This window comes from Acanthaster planci, unplaced genomic scaffold, assembly GCF_054643075.1.
Source record: "Acanthaster planci isolate LZ-2023a unplaced genomic scaffold, COTS_SCS Contig1, whole genome shotgun sequence".
Lineage (NCBI taxonomy): Eukaryota > Metazoa > Echinodermata > Asteroidea > Valvatida > Acanthasteridae > Acanthaster > Acanthaster planci.
In genome coordinates, this window is record NW_028257625.1 from 654,965 (window position 1) to 676,340 (window position 21,376).

The following is a 21,376-nucleotide window of genomic DNA, read 5'->3' on the forward strand; positions in this document are numbered from 1 at the left end:
AGGAAAGAAGCAAGATGGAGGGCGAGATCCTACAGGACTTCCCCTGGGATGATTCGTGTAAAGGAGAGGACATCCTCACCTCTGTCGCTGAGGAAAAGTTTCCACATCAGGATATCAAGCAGTCGTTCACACAGGCAAGGAAAAGACTGCAGTTCCTTGCTTCTGCCTTGCAGAGAAGTAAATCTGTGTGGGGACCAGGGAAGAATATGCTTGGCATCAAAGGACACTAGGGGGCGCTATTCATGATGTACAATGTACACCACAGACACATATAAATGCACAGACCATCAGTCTCGCATGTATATCTGTGATTTTAAAAAGTATGGGCAAACAATTGGCAAAACGATGGAAGGTAGCGTGTTTAGTGCACATGCGTTACTCACAATGCACGTATAGTGCCTTTATTTGTGTACATATGTGACCCACCTTGCCAAAAAGGGTATTAAGGGACACTGCTTTTTCACACTAAGGGTGTTTGTATGTGGAAAGGGTGATTTTTTACTTCTTGGTTTCTTGGCGTCTATTACACCAATACTTTCACAATTCATACCAGAAACCTAACTGTTGCAGTGGGTATTAAGAGACTTCCTCCTTGGCTGATTTTTTTTCCTCTTCCTGTGATTAAAGGGCTTTATCTCTGAAAGCAATTCTGTAAACGTGTATGATATGATTATGCAAAAATCACTGTATCTCCAGATTACAAAATGCCACAGGGTTCAAACCTACACCAAATTAAAGCTTATAATGTGACCAATTCAAATGTGTCTGTAACTCATTTTGAAAAAATGTCCCCTTATACCCATTTTTGTGGAGCTGGTCACATATGTGCTTCCAAAGTACGTTAACTTTGTTGCTCTTTGGCACTGTTATCTCTTCTTTTCAAGTGTTGCAATTGCATTGTTTTGACTCTACATACATATAGGCCACATTTATGAGGATTTTTTGCTATCAAAAAATGGCTTCAGACAATTTTCCGTTGGCTGGAATTCTTCAACTGTTTATAAGTTCCCTGTACGTATAGTTTTGATTTTAGTCGGGCACCACACTGATCACCAAACGTCAGTTAGTTTGGAATGTGATCTGGCGGTCTGTGCGTTTATATATCTGTTGTGTGTACACTTGTAAATCTGTGTTCGGGATTGAGCAATATGAATTATGGACTCAAGGTGGGGGAGTTCATGGATGCTATGGAACACTAGGGGGCGCTGTTCATGATATGATCAATATACACCCTGCAGCCATTAAACTTACATCCAAACTGAATGTTATCTGCCATTTGAGTACTACTGAATACATTTTGACTGTTGGGGAGTTTGAAACATACATCTACCTCAGAATCTGCATTTTTGTCACTGCCAAAAAATTCTGAGTAGGAGATGATCCAATCATCAGCCCCTCCCCTGATCAAAAATTGCCAGGGGGCGGGGCACATAATTCGGACCCTGTTAATAGGAACATTGTAAATACCACATTCTGTTTGTTTGAGGTCCCAATCTCTTTGTTCTTCATTGTTTTTCATTCCTGATAATGCAAGGTTCCTGTTATAACAAGTTAACCTGCTAACTCTGAAAGACCTCTTACAAGTGACGTTTGACTGCATTCCCCCCCCCACAGATTTACGCCCCTGCCACCATATGATAGTGTCTATGTGCATATGTATATTAGTGGGAAAGAGTTCCATGGACATCACTTGACACCCGCTGTACTGGGCCAGGAAATTCTAAGCAGTAAATGCTTCAATATTTTCCCTGCTAAATTTGAATTTTTAGGACTGTATTGCTTCCTGGTGGCTGATTTATATTTCCACTGAGGGCAGAAATGAGCAATGTCAGTGTATGGAACTCTTCCCATAATACTTTCATCCAAATTCATGACTGAAAAGGATATTTTCCTATTTAAAGTAAATACTTAGTCAGATTACGTTTCAACAACCATTCCAAATAATTTGATCATGATACATTTATTCTGATTTTTCTATTGCATATTTCTTGCTTGGAATTCACTTTTTGGGAGTCAGATTTGCATAGCAGCTCTTTCCTCATCTTCCACCTCAGCAGCCCGGGTTTGAGTCCAAGGCTCACAACCTCTAAAAACTGAAGATTTATTTTCCTCTTCATTGCCACTCATAATCATCCTGTAATAAGCACTGAATGTGCATGAAATGAATACATGTATCAATTAATAATAAACTATTAATGGCAGCCATGTACATGTACAAGTAAACTCTATGGGATGATTTTCAATGGGTCATTATCAACTACGGTCCATGTGACAATACGCATTACAATTTTTTGGATGTGAAATGGGGATAGTGTTACGACGTGGGAAGAAAACCCCAAATAAATATTCAAGAAATCAAGTAGGGACTGAAAACCCGATGCACACATCAGCTCGGACAAGATTTGATTCTGGGTTGCTGAGGTGGAAGGTGAGGAAAGTATCGCCGTGCCAACTTGACTCCCCCCAAAAAATAAACACATAACGGTATCACAATGCTACACTTCAAAAACTGTGTCAGTGCTAAAATAAAAGGTCCTTACTGAAATTCCATTAAAAGGTCCTTATTGAAAAATACTTTTTTTAACATGAAATTGGGCAAGAATATTTGTTGAAATTAAATATATTGGCCCCAGAAAACTAGCTTAATAAATAAAAGTGAAATAAATGTTGTCTGTTTCAATACAACATTCCCTTCATGCTCAAAGTAAGACCGAGAAAGTATTTTCCAAAATTTTATTTTTGCTGTAATGACCTTTTAGCACTGGCCCAATGAATTTGTACGATTTGGGAAGACTGCAGTCTAGGGCACTAGAAATTTTACAACTATGTTGCCTGCTTTTAAAAAGTGACCAATTTATTGCACATTTCACATCTCCCCTTTTCTCGTTCAGACAAAATACCAGTTCTGTACCCATGAACACTGTCTAGCTCACTCAGTGACCATTCCAAACCTCATTGTAACAAGTTTTTTGTCATCCCATGGAAAAGGTTCTACATGCCTTTGAATTTTCCTAATGGAAGTCCTTTCATTATTAGCCTTTCCTATTTTCATTTTCACCAAAATTCTGAATCAGAAATTTGTTTGGTTTATAAATATTAGCTTGCTGTGAAAATATGCCTTTTCCAGGTATATTTATCAAACTTTACTTTACTATGTATCAGAACCATTTCAATTATACTTGTGTTTTTTATGAAATAAATGTTTAAACCTACAGAACTGTTTTAATTCTGTTTGTGAAAATGTAGTACTTTGCCACTTGGCCCATTCTCCCAATCTCAACCATTTTACACTGCCAGAGTTACATCTGTTTCCCATCTTTATATTTTACATTGCAGCCTAAGCCCTGCCAGTCTTAAACATCTTCCAAGCTTCTTATATAAAGTTCCCTCTAAGAGCCTTAAGTCTCAGTCTTACAAGGGCTAAAATAAACCCACTAGCAATATGGAACACTATTAGAAGCTATGTCCTTCAACCCTATGGGATCCTTAGAGCTCTAATACTGATAGTCCCAAGCCCTCAGCCATCCACTCTACCCTTCCTATCAGCTCTCTGACTTCCAGCCCCTAAGACTGCCACCCTTACCCATCTCCAGTACACAGTTTGGCCGAAAAATATTCTAAGTCCAAACAATGGAAGGTTTAACATTTAGAAACGAGCACATTTCTTCAAGAAAGTGCCGTGGCATAGCGGTTAAGGACACTAACTGCTATGCACAAGGACCTAGGTTCAATTCCAGGTGGGCATGCACAATTTTGTTAAAAAACTTAGTAAAAAAAAAAAAAAAAAAAAAAAAAAACCTCCTTTTCCGGGGACCCCGGGATTTGAACCGGGATCCCCTGGCCTGGCAGCCAGCTAGCTAACCACCAGGCCAATTGCTTCTTGATAAATAAGATTTCGGAACTTATATTTAAAGGTTAGGATTGCGCAACTTCAAAAAAGGTCAGAGGGCACAACTAATCTGCATATATTTAAATAAGCAAAATTTGAATATGCAAACACAGCAGAGACAGCATACCAATGAGGGTAGACACGGATTGCTAAATACCGACTTTGATGTATTTCAGTTTGATATAAATTCATGCCTCAATCGAGTAAGTATAAGCATTTCTATACCAACTGCTTCAAAATATTCATTTTGATATTATATATACGTCTCTGTCCCAAAAATCATTCAGCGGAAAAGTAACTTTTAACTTTGAGAAAGATTCTGCTAGGATAAAAATTTCAGGTCCTCTTGCTTTCAAACAGGGCCATCTTTGAGAAAATCTTGTAGAAACAAGCCTCTTGTTCAAGCTCCTTGTGACTTGGAATTTACAATGCCTGCTTCTGCATTTTGGGAGAAAAAACAATTTAAAAAAAATTGAAATGTCTGAGAAATACCCTGCATTTTTTATCTATCTTACTCAAGAATTAAAGAGTTATATACAATCCCCACTTATATGAAAGTAAAAAAGGCATAATTATGATTTTGTGCTGTCATAAACAATTTCACAGATACTTTGAAACTACAACTTTGAGTGCACAAATCAGTCTATCTAATGCACAGAATGCAAAATACTTGTGAGTTTTTTTTTAATGAATTGGAATTTGAAACCAACTTCAAGGGTAGCTGCAATCAATTTGTTTGAATACAAATCTTCAATATGCATCTCTGTGATCTTATTTTGTGGCTTTTCTTTCACTATTTCGAAGGGTAATTTACTGCCTTTTGGGTTTTATGCTAATGTTATTTCAATATTCATCAGCAAAACTATGATGTCATCACAGAAGAAAGCCTCAATGTTACACCTGTTTGCACACAAACTAGCACAGAGTAACATGTACAAGTACAATGTATGTCTTCCCCGGACATCACAGAAATAATGCCTTCAGTTGTCCAGGAAAGCATGGGTAATTTTCAATGCATTCAACCAAGAGAAAAGACTTTTCAAACATTGAAGAGTGTAAAGTTGCAGAATGGTTTCTCAGAAAGATCCCCTGCAGCCTTAAATAAGATTACTTCTTTTTCTGTAGACAATACCGATACCAAAGCTGTCCTGCAAAAAATTTCCTTCTTCGTTTGACTAAAATATCTACAACGCAAGCCTGAAACCACTTTTTACTGTGTTTAAGACAATGCTGGACACTTTTTGGGGGGAGGAAATATAACCTTTATGCTCAGGAGCACCCTATTTGCACTGGCCAATCTTGTGAAGTGAAGCCCCTCCAAGGACCACAGTAGACAGGAACCACTTCACCCTGCTTGGCTCACTGATGTTCTTTCACCTGCATAGATGAGAAAAATGGCAAGAGTCTCTTTAGGGCATTATGTTACATGAAATCACTTGAAATAAAGAGCAAATTCATGGCAATATGGATAACAACCAAATTTGTTGTTAAAAATCATCCTTTTTAAGCTAAAGTCCGATTTATCATGTAAAGCAGATTTTAAAAAAAACTTTGTGACTCGTATGTCCAAAACATTTTGTTCTCGAATTAAATGTGCTAATTTATTCAAAACACTCCTTATCACAGACCACTGTATAGAAAAGGATCGCCATGGAAGCTGCATGTAAGTTTGTCATCTGGCGTTCTGCACAGTGCATTTTAGTCTAATTTCTGATTTCTTGTTTTTCTGTCTCCTTACCTGACATTCCTTCTTTACTCTCAAAAAATACAGCCATAACGAATCTTGGTTTGGGCCATTCATCTTTTCAAGTTTCAATGCAAAGCTTCAGCTTTCTTTAAGTTGATTTGTGCTGACTTTTCAACTGTCTTACTTGAAGACCTAACCTATAAATCACGAGAACCCTTGGAGATACTGTAACATCAACCAATGTCCATTCTTATGCAAATCATATTATATGTTATATCATGCATGTACTATGAACATTTTATCTTAATTGGCCTCAATAAATAAAAGTAAAGTCACCTTGATTTTATAAATGAGAGAAAAAAGGAGGTTATACCAGCAACTTAACCAGAATAATCAGGATCCGTCTGATTTTAGAGTGAATGATAATGAAGTGGATTCAGGGAACACAATCCAAAATGGCCATCTTGTGAACAAAGCCAAGTGGGCACATAATAGAGAAAAGTTATATATGTGCATGAAAACATCTGCCTGGCTACGGGTGGAGTGTTAAAGGTACAGTCCATCATTTGCAGTTAGCCCAAAAGGTAACTGATGAAATAAATCGTTGTTGAAAGACATACATGTTCTTGGTTGACTGATGGCAATGGAACTAAACTCCCTGTGAAATTACTCTTTTTCTTGAGCAAGACAAGATGCTGGGTCCTTTTTAAGATTTTTTCGTTTTCAAAATTCTTTAAACATTCATCTTTTCATTTAATGGCTGTTTATATCCAAATGAAGGACTCTTTGGGCACTACTCTAAAGCTGACAGGTAACCTTCATTGACTCCTGAATATTTCAGCCAGGCCTGCTGCCTTGGAAAAAGAGCCCAGATTGTGCGGTGTTACATAAGATTCTTTTGTTCCCGAAACGGGCATAGTGCACTGCTGACCTCTTTTCAATAGGGGCCAGATTAGCGTGCAGCAGTGCTGTGTGGCTCATCGCTGCGGTGGTGGAGCGCTTTTGTCCCCGGTGGTAATCCGCTTGCTCTGAATGCCTCAAACCGTGGTATACTGTTTTAAAACAAGGTTGGATTATCTCCACTATTGAGAGCAAAAAAATGTTGGTAATGCCCAGCAGCTCAATCTTTTGTGCTGAGCACGGTCTTTTGTTATAAGGCCCAACTCTTTTGTCCCAGTTCCGGGCTCCCCAGCTCTGCATATAAAGCCTATGTACTCAAAAACGGGTCGCCCAGCAGGAAGTGGTTAAAAGAATCAATCATGGCTCACCTATGCTCCTTCAGCCAGGTAACTGCATCTCCATGAAAAGCCACGACAACCACAACACTGAAAGGAATTCAAGAAAAATCCAATTTGCTAAATCCTTGGCAATTTCAAGCCATCATGTTCATGATGTTTGCAAATAACTGAAGACACACAAAACATTTTAGCTCAAAGTTCCAAATTAATTGCAAGTGTTTTTCAAGTTAAACTCTGAAAGAACAACTCTGATCTCTTGATCTCTCCATGAAAGTGCTTAGAGCTAGCATTGGTTACTCAGGCCTGGATGGTTAGAGGCTCAAGTCCACCTGCTAGTTCATGTTACTGGGACTAGAGCTAGGATTGGTCACTCAAGTCTGGATGGATAGGGGCTCAATTCCACCTGCGGATGGATGTTGCTGAGACTAGAGCTAGGATTGGTCACTCGAGCCTGGATTGGTTACTCAAGCCTGGATGGTTACATCGGAGAGACAGGCAGGGATCTAACCACTAGACTCAACGAACAACGAGCCCATGGGCGACGAGGAAACGAGAAGTCATCCATTGTTAAACATTCACATGAAACAGACCATTCTATCAAGTGGCATGAACTCATCGCCAGCATCGAGCAATGTAACCCCCGACAAATCCGCAAGGCCATTGAAATCTTCAAGAACAAGACGGTCCTCCAAGACATCGGCTACATTATTGATATTTGGCACCCCCTCCTGTCCAAAGGGTCCCCTACACCCACAGACTCCCAGCCTTCAGTGCCACATGGGTCCCCTATACCTGGCACTCTCTCCAGCACTCCAACACCAACTGACACGCACCAGTGAGCAGCCACAGCAGCCCTCAACACAGTTCAGGCCTTCATGCCCCAGTACCCAGATAGCTTGGATCCCAATTCCCACGCCTAAGTGATCACCCACAGCATATAAGCAGCAGCACAGTTGGATCGCATCAGTCCTGAAGACGGACAGAGCACTCACTGTCCGAAATGTCAAGTAACTAGTTCTTTTCAGAACCACACATACTCAAAAGAGATATTTTCCACATGGTGTATCCGCAACACCCTCTACCTTATCGTATTCCACCATGCAAACCTTCGAGAGCTACTAGGATTGGTCACTCAAGACTGGAAGGTTAGAGGTTCAAGTCCACCTGCTGGTTCATGTTGCCGAGACTAGAACTAGGATTGGTCATTCAAGCCTGGATGGTTAGAGGCTTTGGATAGGAATAGACTTCCACAAATACATTGTACAAGTATATTGCTGCAAGAATGCAATTCTTTCCCCACGTGGAGTCGGTCGGGTCTCCTAGAGGATACTTACGCTGCCCAGCCTACATATGCAATTTTCCATGGGCCTATTACAATTCGCTGAAAAGACTTGACTATGTATTCTGCCCCTTGACCCTCCACAATGCACTACGGTCCCGCCCCCATGTTCGTCCCTCTTTTGGAAGTGGTAAGGTCACAAGAGCCAAAGTTGGGAAGGACGGGCAGGAGCGGCTGGGCAGGGGCAAGTATCACTAGGAGACCCGACCAACTCCACGTGGGGAAGGAGTCTCCTGCGTTCACATAACCCTGCCCAGCCTACATATGCAAAGTGGCACCGTACCCTGGAGGTGGGTCGGCCATGGGAGTATAATAACTAGGAGAACATAAGGCGGGCATTGTGAAAGTGGACACTCACCCGGCGAACCTACTAAGGCTAACTATCAGTCCCCTGGCCCGGAGCAGTGCTGGATGTTGCCTGGACTGCCGAGTGCAGGGTCGCTCTGCCATGGGCTGTTTCACTCTGCAGGACATCCTTCAGGTAGCATTCAGTGAAGGTGGAAGGATACTTCCAACAAGCCGCCTGGCAGATTTCAGCTAGAGGAACCCCTCTGAAGTATGACCAGGATGTAGAAGCGGCCCGAATATTATGGGCCCTGACATAAGCGTGAGTCATCCCATCATGTTGAGCCGGCCAGTCTTGATTAGTGAAGATAATAGCCAAGACCGTTCAATGGGCGATAGTGTCTTTAGATTGACAAAAAGTTGAGAATCAGATTCCCGACGACGTTTCGTTCTGGCAAGATACCACTTGAGAGTCCAAACAAGGCACCATTTCTTGTCAGTGTCGTCTCCCACAAGTGAGGTTATATTGGGAACAAATATGTCGGGAGGTCAGAAGGTAGGCGTCTGGTTTTTAGTCAGAAACCTGATGGATGGGATGAAACGAACCCTGCGAGACTCCCAGTGGATGTGGCCATTGGCAATTGATATGGCATGTAGCTCGCTACCCCGTCTCGATGCAACGACAGCTTGGAGGAATGCCAGCTTGATGATGAGATGGACGTCAGACGCGTCAGCTAACGGTTCGAAGGGGGGCCCAGCAAGAACGCTCTACATGTTCTTGTTGGGCTTCTACACATTTCCAAGATCCCAGGATGAGACAAGGCCTTTGACATGGGGGCACTCAACAAACATTCCTCGAAGAAGATGGTGGATCACAGCATTGTCAGAGACAGTCGATCTATCACTGAAACCCGAGTGTACAGCCGCCAAGGCCAACCTGATAGTTGCAGATAGTGGAAAACTGGAGGCCCCAGTGGAACAGGTACATGAGGAAGTCTGCGATAGATCTCACAGGAGCTTCAGTTGGAGAAACATTGTGGTTGTCGCACCATCTAGTAAAATGATGTAGTCGATTGTTGTAAATCTTGCGAGTGGACAGTCGTCGACCCCGGGCCGCCATGGACGCAGCGTCTGCAGAAGGGCCCAACGCTATGAAGGATCGTTGGACAACATCCAGCACGTCAAGTGAAGATCCTCCAATGCTGGGTGGAAGATCCCCGACTTGGGCTGGGTGGAGGATCCCCGACTTGGGCTGATGGAGGATGTAACCAGAAGGATTAACGGCGTACCAGGAGTTTTGTCAGTCTTGGGAACCATGGTTGGAGAGGCCAGAACGGGGCGATGAGGATTCGACATGGCTCCCATTCTATCGTGGACAGGACCCGTGTGATGAGGGCAATTGGAGAAAAGGTGTACACCAAAGGGCCCGACCAGTCAATCTGTAGGGCGTCAGTCACCCATGCCTGCGGGTGAGGAAACCTGGAACAGAACGTCAGGAAATGGGCATTGTCGGCAGATGCGAAGAGATTGATGTGAGGACGCTCGATCTCCGCGAAGATCTGGCTGACCACATTTGGATAAAGAGTCCACTCTGTCGGTCTGATGGCACCCCAAGAGTGTGTCAGCCATGTTTTGTTGCTGGTTCCCACTATGTGGACGGCTTGGAGGGTGATGCCTTGGTTGATAGTCCACATGAAGAGCTGTCACGCAAGGGTGCAGAGTTGGGGAGAGCGAGTGCAGCCCCGATGATTGATGTACGCCACCACTGAGGAGTTGTCACTCTGGATTTAAACGGAACGACCTACTGGGTATTGACGAAAGTGGCAAAGAGCGTTGAACACTACTTGAAGTTCCTACCCGCTGATGTGCTTTTCCCGAGAGGCAGAGTCCCTGACCCCGGAGGCATGGAGTGGAGGCAGAGAGGCTCCCCATCTGAACAGCGACGCATCTGTCATCACAGTCACGTCCAGGCTTGGAGGGACGAAAGGCAGGCCAGCTGACAAGACACTCGGTGATGGTCCACCAATGAAGGTGATTGCATATGTTGGGTGGAAGAGATACCGGGGTAGTAATTAGGTTGCTCTTGGGATGGTACTGAGAAAGGAGATGTAGTTGAAGTGGCCGCATCCGTAGTCGACACCATGGGACAAGGTCGACCAGGCTGGCCATTAAGCCAAGCAGACAGAGCCAGGCTAACACCCGAGGAGCCTCAGCCGTTAGAAACTGGAAGATGCACTGACACAGGTTGAGGATGCGCTCTGGTGTTGGGAGTCACAATACCTTTGCGGAGGTCGCGCACTGCACCAATGTAGACTGGCCTCTGTGATGGGTTGAGATTGGACTTGATGTAGTTGATGAGAAACCCTAGACGTACCGTTGTTACAGTGCAACCAGTGCATGAATTGAATGTTGTGTTTTTCCGATTACGTTTTTACTGTGTTCCGTTGATCGTTTTTATTCGGAGTATATATCAATCTACCCCGAAGGTAATGGATTCGTCCAAAAGTTGTAGCCAATCAATTGCTCGTCATTCCCGCGTAGATGTAACTCTGCCATTCAGAGAAGGTGTTCGCGAAGTGGGAAAACGCCTTCCCATCTTACGCAATGGTATTTTGTTCAGGCCGTGGTAATTGTCAGAATGCCCATCGTATTATTGTGATTTAAATCACTCCAGTCGATGAAGAATCAGTCACATTGTACAATCGGACACAATTAGAATCTTTGGGTGCATGTTGGAATTTTCTTATGTGAGAGATTTCGAGAGTGAGGGAGGTGGAAGCCCTGGTCTCGTTGGGGAATGGCTGATGATCAGCCAGTCGTCTAGATATGGAAAGATGAACATGTCGTGCTGTCGCAGTTGAGCGGTGAGTGTCTTGGCAACCCGGGTGAAAACCCTGGAGAAGTGGACAGGCCAAAAGGAATAGCCCGAAACTCGTAGATCTGGCCTCAATATTCGAAACGAAGGAATTTGCGGTCCCGGTCATGTATTGGGATATGAAGATATGCATTCCGCAGGTGTATGGAGGCGACCCAACACAAAACTGGCCGGTAGAGAGCACAAGACCATGTTAAGGGTCTCCATTCGAGACCACTTCGGCCTGATAAACTTGTTGAGCAGCTTCAGGTTGATTATTGGTCACCATTTCCCCGGCTCTCTCTTGGGTGTCAGGAAGAATGACGGAAATCGGTGGATGACTTGAGTGTACTGGTATAATGGCTCGTTTGCGTAGTAATTCTGAAATCTCCTCCACCAGAGCCAGATGCCTGGAATTATCGTGGGGAGGGGGAGTAGAGCAGTACAGACCATCTCGGACGGTGGGGAGCTCATGAAAGAGGGTGTGGCCATGGGTGATGGTGATGAGGACCCAGCTGTCTGCGGTGATTTCCCGCCAGAACCTGATGAAATTGCCCAGACGGCCGCCGACAGGTTCGGGATCGGTGGCCATCGAAGGTGAAGGAGAGCAGTCACTGGCGCCGCCCCCCAAAGGGACCGGGGGCGCAGGGCGTGAACCTACGGCTGGCGGGTCGTGGCTGGAACCTCCTGGAAGCAGTCCACGGTGGAGCTGGACGGGGGTTTGATGAGCGAGCTGCTGGCCGAAACAGACGGCTAAAGGGACAGCCTGAAGGAGGAGACAGGCCCGGCTGCCGTCTTGGTGGCGGTGGTGGCTGCCATAACGGAGGAGCCGCGGGTTCACAGAGTGAAATTTTCTTGGCGGTCTCCATGCGCTTCACTTCCAACTCGAGGACATCAGTACATCTACCAGCGAACAAGTCGTCCCCGAGAAGCAGCAGATCGAGAAGTTTGTTCTTGACTGACTCGTAGGGAATGTTCATAGCATCTACCGCACTAGCCCTGCGGCTGGAAGTAGCTAAAAGGGATATGTGGGTGAACTGCTCAAAGACGGAGTTAAGACCCTTGTCGAGCCCAAGCAGGGCAAGGGCCGCAAAGTCAGGTGAGACGGGAGAGCCCTCCTTGCAGGCCTGAGCAATATACTCCGGAAGGAGGAAGGCCGAACATCGGGGCCGAAGCAACAAACAAAGAACCGACTTGAAGTTGGCCTTGTCCTTATCGGGAAGTGAAGCGCTTACCGGCATCTGAAGAATTCTTGTCTCTAAGCAGCATCAGGGATGTCCAGAGCTGACAAGAAGCGAGAGACATCTTTCTGGGGGAAGCGGTAGTAGCACAGAGCCCTGGACGGCATTGCATGCCAGCACTTGGCCTTTGAGAGGACATTCATCATTTCAATGCAGGAGCGATCCAGTGGGATCTCCGGGAAGATGGGCTCAGTTGACTCAAGGTGTGAAGGGTGACGTTTAAATGCTCTGCAGGCGTAGGATCCGAAGATGGAAGACCGAGAACATGTACATGTACCAAGTCGCGCTAATGAAGGCGAAGGCAGCCCTTGGGTTGGGTCAGGCCAGCGATAGGCAGGCTTTGATCTTTACAGCAGCCACTGCCACTATGCACCAGTGAACTGCCGTGATGCCCTTTAAAAAAAGCACATACCTTTCGGCCTCCTGGCTGACGTGCCCCTTTTCAATGATCAGTAGGCTTAGATGTATTTGAAACCTTCAAGTTACCGTTTCTTATATCAGCTGTATCTTTTGGGTCAACGGCCTGCCGCATGGCCGCACAAGCACTGTTTTCTTTTTTCACCGACTGTATTCGTCGCCCGTAGCTGTGGTATTGCAACCATGTCAATGTTGTTGAGTTGTGTGATGCTAAAAACGTAGCACCAGACTACTTTAATACAGACTGGTTATAGATCACAGCACAGAATTACACGCAGTGCACTGATTGGATTCTGTACATTGCACATATTGAGACTGCATCAATAATATTTGTGGGATTGCGGACGGGAATACGACCCATGCAGTCTATTTTTCCCTCCCCATTTCACTGACAATCACTTATGCGATGCAACGGCGGACTATTGAATAAATGTTTCTGACCAGTGACCAACTCGACTGAATAACACTCTTGTAACTTTGTTGGTCGTTTTGTATTTGGTGTGAATTTCATCAATTTTTTCATCCTACCAGCCCATCATGCCTTCCCACAAAAGACTGAAACAAAATCATGCAAGCAAAATGGCCGGTGTAGCAGCCAAGTGCCAACGTTTGGATACATTGCATTGTTTAGGCGAGATTGGTATTTTAACAAGGCCTGACGTTACACTGGTCACATGCATCTTCTAAAGTTAGAGCATGGAATGCAAGCCAAATTATTTGGCGTGCTGCGTACACATGGTAAATGGGGCCTTACCCTTGGGTGGGAATTCGTGTTTATTTCATATCTGGTATTTAATAAAACAACTGTTTTCAAAACCACATTTAACTTGAAGGGTGGAATTTCAGTTGGGCATATGATGTTGGACTTGAGGGCCAGGAATTTTTTTTATAGGTTAGGCTAATAATACTAGGTAGGGGTAGGCCTAGATATCGTTTTTGAATAAGCACGTGGGGAAATCAATATCTTTATGAATGACTTTCGTTCAAGAATCTTGTTTTCTCAGGACTTTTTTTCGAAATAAGCAAGTGGGAGTCATTGGAATTACGATAAATGCATGCAATAAAAGGGGTGGGGTGAAAATAGATAAAGGGATGGGTTCAATAACTAGCAATGCATGTGGCAGAAAAAAAATTCAGCAAGATATTTGAAAACTTCAATGATTCAAGTGAATGCTGCTTTTAGATTGCTGACACTTATATTTTATTTGATTTCAGGCCATAATCACTTCCAACTGATAACTAAACTACAACATGTTTAGCTGTAATACTGGTAGATGCTTCGTCCAATGCCTCTTCCATTGCTTCGTCCAGTGCAAAGAGCAGGAAGACAAGGTCTGACACAGTCAAGTCCAGGAACTTTGGCAGCTGGTTAGACTTCAAAGAAGGCGGCAGCTGTGTTTGCAATGTTTGATGTCGTATTTGCAAAGACTACTATTCTGCTTCAAATGTACATAACACTAGGAAACAGAGGTTGAACTTGAAGTGTGACATGGATGCATATGGCACAACAAATGTGAAAACAAGACACAGCCGTTTCACACCGCAAGTTCCAGTTCCACTTGAAAGCAGTCGAGAAACTTCAGGGTCAATCTGAAACAGCCAAAACAAAGATGACCGTCAAAAACACAGTTACAACACTGAGTGCAAACAATAATGAGAAGATGTGCAAACTGTTTGACCTGGCCTATGTTGTTGCAAAACGTGAACTGCCATTCACCGTGTACAGTGCACTCGTGGGAATTGAAAAGAAACATGGTGTTGCCCTTTGGGATACATATGCAAATGAAAAAGCATTTAAGATGTTTATTGATGAGACAGGACGTACCATGGTTGATGAAATGAACAGTAATTGGCAGTGCAGTGGAGAAAACCAGACACCATTCTATTTTTCACTCATCTTCGATGGAAGTGCCGATAACTCATTCTCTGAAAAAGAAGTGATCTCGGTCAAGATCATCAAAGATGGAAGGCCAGAGATCAAACTGCTTGGGTGAGTATTGTGGGAGATGGAGATTTAAAATCTCACTGTAAACTATTCATTGTCATATCAATGATTGATTCTTTTGTACACATCTTGCAAAGACATTCACTGACAAATGAATACTTGTGTGCTAAATCATTGAGTGCATAAGTGACCTTCAACAATTACTCTTCCACCTTTTAGGATTGCAGAACCAAAAGGAAGCACTGCAGAAGCCATTTACAGTTCAATAGTTGATAAGTGTGATGAACACCGGTTGGAACTTACCCAGTCTTTGGTAGCATCAGCAGCAGATGGGGCATCTGTGGACACAGGTGAATACAATGGAGATTTGGCCACACTGACTCAAGCTGCATGCTCTTGGATGGTGAGAATCCACTGTGTACCTCATCGCATGGAGCTTGCTCTTAAGGATGCATTTTCCAACACATACTTCACCCAGGTATCACAAATAATAGTGCCCACTTTGCCTCTGTTTGACAACTTAGACTTTACAAAATCTGCGATAACCTACACGTAAATGCAATATGATTAAAATTTGTAACTGTATTACATTTCCATTGTTTTTACTTCTTCTCACAGATAGACAAGCTGCTGATGGACATGTACTATATCTTCAAGAGATCACCCAAGAATTGGACGGAATGTCAAAAGCTCTCACAGGCACTTCAGACTCATGTCATCAAACCTGTTAGGGCGTCTGGAACACGTTGGATTACCCACAGAAAGAATGCAGTTGAATCTCTTGACAAAGATTACACAGTCCTGGCTCAGCTTTTCGAGGACATAGCGTCAGATCAGAGAAAGGACACAACAGCAGAAGATACGGCTAAATTGAAGGGGTACCTCAAGACACTGAAGTCCGCCAAATTCGTGTTGAATCTTGCATTCTATGCCGACATCCTGCATGACCTGGCTCAGCTTTCCCTTGGCTTTCAGTCAAATGAAAAGTTTGTCTATCAAGTGAGAGCTAACACTGAAGCAACATTGGATGCACTTCAGATGAAAAAGACAAAGCCTGGGAGACTGACAAGCGCAGCACTAGAAGAGGTTAAACTAGATGACAAATGGACATTCAGAGGACTTGAACTCACTGTGGGTAATTTCACAGTGGAAGCATTCAACAAGATGTCCAGAGCTACCGTCAGTGATATCATCAGCAATGTTGACTCTCGACTGCGATCTTTTACTGAGGATGAAGTTTTGGTGGCCGCCGATATCCTGGATCCTACTAACTTACCAACCAAGCTCTGACAAGAATGCGCTCCATGAATATGGAAATGAACATGTCAAAAATCTGACCCACCATTTCAAAGAAGTCATGATTAAGCAGGGATGCCCGCTTCAAGATATCAATGCAGAATGGATGAAAATCAAGCTTAACATTGCACGAAACCACACTCACCTCAGATCAGTTGATCTGTGGCACAAAATGCTAACTCAGAAGCATGAGGAATTCCCCAACTTTCTGCATGTGGTCAGGGTTCTTTGGGTGTTCCCAATTGCATCTCCACGAGTGGAAAGGCAGTTCTCTGCTATCAAGCGAATTCTGGGTGATTGGAGATCACGTCTTGGACTAAGCATCACAGAAACCCTCTTACGTATTTCACCAGAGGGTTCAGAGCCTGTACAGTTTGATCCACAGCCAGCAGTTTCCAGACGGTGGAGTAGCTGTATCAGGTCCAGCCGACCCAACACAAAGGTACTGGGTCAACGGACCTCTATGCGGCAAGCTGAAAATGCTGAGCGAATCTGATGAGTCCAAGTCACCAGGTGCAAGATCACTCAACCAGTCAGATGAAGAGAGTGGCACAGAACATGAGAAGCAACAGGAAGATGACGAGGATGAATCTGAAACTGACTCAGATAATTAAGGGGATGTATTTTGAATTTGTGAGTAATTCCGTGTAGGCATGTACAATGACTTTCAAAATATGGCATCATGAAAAGTAATGACAACATCGAATGGCACCAGCACAGTATTATTTGTTTTTACTTTTTACAATTCAGGCAGTGTCAATGCTCAGCATGTGAACAGAAACAATGGAAATTTCAGGTTGAAAGTTAAACACCATGTTGAAATTGAAGGAAAGTCTGTTAAAGTCACCAACATTCAAAATGGCCTTGGTGCCCTTTCAGTTGGCCTTGGTGCCGTTTGGTTTTTGGGAGCATTCAAGGCCACATGGCCTTGACCCTCTGAAGCTTAACGTTGAAGTCTGGAGAGAGTCAATGTGTTCATCCTCAGAAGAGAGTAGATGAAGGCCCGCAGGAGGAGGGAGAGGAGCCGAACTGTGGTCAGAGCGAGTCCAGTCACCACGATCCAGGGCCGTATCCCGCTGGAAAAACTGGTCTGGCTGGAGAACAGAGGCCACTTCAACCTCCGAAGGGCACCCCTTGCGAAGGCGGAGGAATGGCCATGAGGGAATCCCGGTCAGGCTCTGTTGCTGCTACCTGAGGCTTGGAGTCTATGTTGTGGGCAAGAGAAGGCCTCCAAGAGGGACTCAAGGGTCGCTATCCATGGGGCGGATCCGGATCGGAGCGGCGTTTCTTCTCAGCCTTGGATGAGAAAGAAGAAGCCGAAGAAGACATTATGGCCTTATGCTTATTAGTCTTTGCCGGTGCAGGGGAGCCGGAAGCCGGGACAGATGGAGATGCAACTGGGCGAGGATCCCCGAGTGGTCGGTCGTATCCTGGGAGGAGTGCCCCATCGGCAGGGCAGAGGTCATAATAGAGCTGCAGATGGAGTGTGGAGGACAAAAGCCCCAGCGGCGTAGCAGTCCAAAAGGGCTAGCATCATCCAATGTAGCTTGAGGCTGGGTGCCGTGTTGTAGCGCAGGTTCGCCCGCAGTTGAGGCGGTGGAGCGTGGTGAGCCAGCCGTGGAACCTGTTGCCCGCTAGGAGGGGGTTGACTGGCCCAGTTTCCAAGAGGACGTCACCCGGTGAGCAGAAGCTGGTGAGGGACCTGGGGCAGACATCACCCCGCAAGCCCCACTGGGCCATCAGTTGGTAGGGTCGCTCGGGGATGTGGCCGGTAGCAACACTCAGTACCTGTAGCATAGAGAAGAAACAGCTTGTTAGGCTTTGGTCAATGATAATCGAGGGTAACGTCAGCTCAGCCCAACCAGTAGGTGCCGGGAGTAGTCTTCAGTGATCAAGGGTAGTGTTGTGGTAGCTGCTCGCTCAACCCTAGCCCATTTATTCCACTGGGTCTCTCCCCGTCACGGCCGTTAATTTCGGATAACGCAAACCGCACCACAAAGGAGCGAGGCAGCCCTCCAGCCCCACTCCACTGCCAGACCCATACAGCATTGGGCCGTTATTTTTCGAACGCACGCACCACATTGAGAACAAAGGGCTGCCCGCTAGCCCCGTTCAACGGCCATACACAGCACACTACAACAGTAGGTCACACCCAAACCTGTTGATAATGCACAGAAAAAGGGGCAGAAAAGAACAAAAGTATGAAATACAAAGAAAAGCACTCTTACCAACTGATCAGAAAACACTCTTTATTCCTACTCAGGAATCAAGTCAATTCACAAACGCAAAAGGTTACGGAACTCAAAACTCTGAAAATGCCATGAAGACAGGTCTGTAAATTAAAGGCACTGAGAAAAGGACGAACATGGCGGTGGGACCGCAGTGCATTGTGGAGGGTCAAGGGGCAGAAGTCTTTTCAGCAAATTGTAATAGGCACTTGGGAAATTTGCATATGTAGGCTGGGCAGGGGTATATGAACGCAGGAGACCACGTTACATGTTCCCACAAGTTTTTTCTAAAATTAGCACAGCACTTGCATGTACCACTTGCACAAAAATGTGCTTCACTTCCACGGCAGATGTGATCCCCACCACACCCCAGCGATACACTGTACTTTGTGAGACATTCTCTGGAAGAGTTTGTGCTGTGGTGCTAAATTCATTCTTAACTCGGCACATAATTTCAGCAAATGTTGTAAGCCTTTTTTTCTTTTCACCAAAGTACAAAGCAGTGGATTTTACAAATTTGTGTGTGCAAAAGTATCTGAAAAGTTGTTTGTTGTTTACATTTTGGCCCAACTCCTTGGGATTTATTTTCATAAATCCTTCAGTGTCAACCACTGTTGATGATAAAGTCTTTGTACTTGCACATTAGGGCCTGTTCTGGAAAGTCTTTGATCAATCAAAATACACATACAAAACAACTTTAAATGTGAGGAATACTGGGTACTTGGGGAAAAATCCCCCCCCCCATTATTGGGAGTTCTTCTCAACCCCATAATCTCCATCAAATCCTCAAATTATTTCATGAAAAAGAATTTCTATCCAGTGGTTGAAAAGGACGTAAGAAGTACTGAATGTGCTCGGTGTAGCTTCTGTATAGAAATCCTTTGGGTTTTTGACTGCCATTGGAAAAGTGTTGCAACCAAAACTGTTTTTCTCTTTCTAGAAAAACGGAAAGACTTCTGTTTGTTTAAAGAGCATCTCCAAGGAAAGCACGTTTTCTCCGATTTCATCTGTTCAAATAAATATGGAAGCATCCAAATTGGATGCAGTGTCATTCGTCTTCAGAGCTCAACTATAGTAAGCTTAAAAGGGTTTTTTTTTTCTGTTCTTGCCAAGATGCGAATTCTGAATGTAGATTGTGTCATTCGGAGAAAACAGAGGAAATGAGGGGAACCCTCGCCCTGTGTTTGTAGTGGATAAACCCTTGTGCATGCCAAACAGTGCATGTAGCCATTATTTGTAGCAATTGGTAGATTTTGTTAGAAAAATACTATTGTCTATGTTGATGTCGTGTTCTAACACAACTTAAACCACTGCTGTTTTGATTTCTCTTCAAAAACATTTGGCAGAATCAGGAGACAATGTTGGAGTCAAGTCCTCAAATCCAAGTACAAAGTACTCCGAGTACTTTAGGGGCTAAATCCTGGTCCGAGTCTAAGTACACTGGTGACGCAAGTACTGGGCCAAGCCAAGTAACAAATAACTTAATTATTAAAATTGAATAACACAGGCATGTGGTCTTCTTGCAACACAAATCTGTATTACCATGTGGATATTCACACCTTTTATTCATGTGAAATTATCAATGCATAACTGGCTATTATTATTTTTACCGTTTCTAAACAAACAATGTGGCTTACGAATACCTGTGCAGAAACCTTTACCAAAGATTTAATTAAGTACATAAGGAAACCCTGAGATATCAAAACTGAGTAAAAAAGCAAGACAATATAAACTTAATAAAGATATGTACTGAAATAGAAACCTACCCAGTCACCTTATAATATTACCTAATGTTAAAACCCAATGACCAAGACAGAGACCCAAGCCTTAACCATAACTGATGCCAAGACTGAGACTAGACTAAAATCTTGTAGCTGAATCACAAAACAAATAACACGAGCGTTGAAGAAATGGCTTGAAAGAATTCTGAATGCACCTTGAGAATCCTTATTTTCATATCAATAGTAATAATGCCCTCTGAACTGGAATGATAAAAAAATGTCTCCTATTACAGGAAATGCTTCACTCTATCGTCTTGTAAACTAAAAGAAATCAGTTTTTCTGAAGTTACACTTCAAGAAAACAAGACTGGAGAGCACCTTGCTCGTGAGGCGGCTGCGACGGGGGCTGCAGGAAAATACCACCTGTGCTGAATACCCGCTGTTGAAGATGGACGTCATCCCACTCTTCTCCGTTATTCTTGTTTTGCAGAAATTGCACACTGTGTTGCTTTTTCCCACTGATGCTGAACTCGCGGTATTCTTCATAGCCCCATTTAATTATATCAGAAATCGCCGACATATTCAATGATTGAAAAGGCCAAGAAAAGAGAAATATCTGTGGCCCACGTGCTCACGAACTTCGGGAATGGTCGGTGCACAGAAACACATATAAATGCATCATGCATTGTCACGTGCATGCACAACGTACCGGCACGGTACTGTAAAACGTGGCCTGAACGTATTGAGTCTAGCCCGACTAATAATCCGTGGCGTGGAGACAGGAACTAGACTAAAACTTTAAGGGCGTCGTCCACTAAATCAGGGCCCCATTGAAAACAGTGTAAAATCTGCATTGTTGGGGACCCAATACTGAATATGCGTACCAACATCCCTGAGGCATCTGAAACATACGTTCAATTACTGTATGGTCCATAATCTTTCACTTTCTTTTCAATTTTCTGTGGGTTAACCAATTACATTTTGAGTTATCAACTCAAAACAAAAGTCCCCCAAAAAGTGATTTTTCAAAAGTCTTCCTGCAGCCATTTTTCAAGTGACAACTCTCAACTTTCTCGGGTACTTGGAACCATTTTTCAAGAGTATTTTTTAGCCATTCTGCTCTCAGATGAAAGCCCAAAGAGCCAGGGAGTTGATTCTGGCAATTTTACACAATCTCACCATTTTGGGGGCCATACAATCTCCTTTTTAAAAGGTACTGTAGGGGGGGGACTTTTA

The 21,376-nt window shown here is 44.0% G+C and overlaps 1 protein-coding gene across 3 annotated transcripts; it reads right to left on the reverse strand.

Annotated features, from left to right (window-relative positions):
• Positions 1–1,941: 1,941 nt before the first annotated feature.
• LOC147795634 (uncharacterized) lies at positions 1,942–20,807 on the reverse strand. 3 transcript variants are annotated; one of them, XM_087131525.1, is made up of 4 exons: positions 20,519–20,807; positions 16,337–17,979; positions 6,845–6,901; positions 1,942–5,266 (listed from the first exon to the last, which is right to left on the reverse strand). In XM_087131525.1, the coding sequence occupies exons 1-2, from the start codon at positions 20,684–20,686 to the stop codon at positions 17,725–17,727; spliced, it is 423 nt and encodes a 140-aa protein (XP_086987651.1). In that variant the 5' UTR covers positions 20,687–20,807; the 3' UTR covers positions 1,942–5,266; positions 6,845–6,901; positions 16,337–17,724. The 3 variants fall into 3 exon arrangements, 2 of the variants coding, with proteins under 2 accessions (XP_086987651.1, XP_086987650.1); XR_015423713.1 differs by lacking the exons at positions 1,942–5,266; positions 6,845–6,901; positions 20,519–20,807 and adding exons at positions 14,128–14,540; positions 14,776–14,876; positions 18,420–19,653 and having other exon boundaries at positions 15,199–17,979; XM_087131524.1 differs by lacking the exons at positions 1,942–5,266; positions 6,845–6,901 and adding exons at positions 14,128–14,540; positions 14,776–14,876 and having other exon boundaries at positions 15,199–17,979.
• Between the last annotated feature and the right edge of the window lie 569 nt (positions 20,808–21,376).

Excerpts from the sequence above, each read along its gene's own strand:
- LOC147795634 (XM_087131525.1), bottom strand. The coding sequence starts at position 20,686 with ATGAAGAATACCGCGAGTTCAGCATCAGTGGGAAAAAGCAACACAGTG. Across the intron at positions 17,980-20,518 it reads GCAGCCGCCTCACGAGCAAG|GTACTGAGTGTTGCTACCGG; the intron begins GTGCTCTCCAGT and ends TCTATGCTACAG.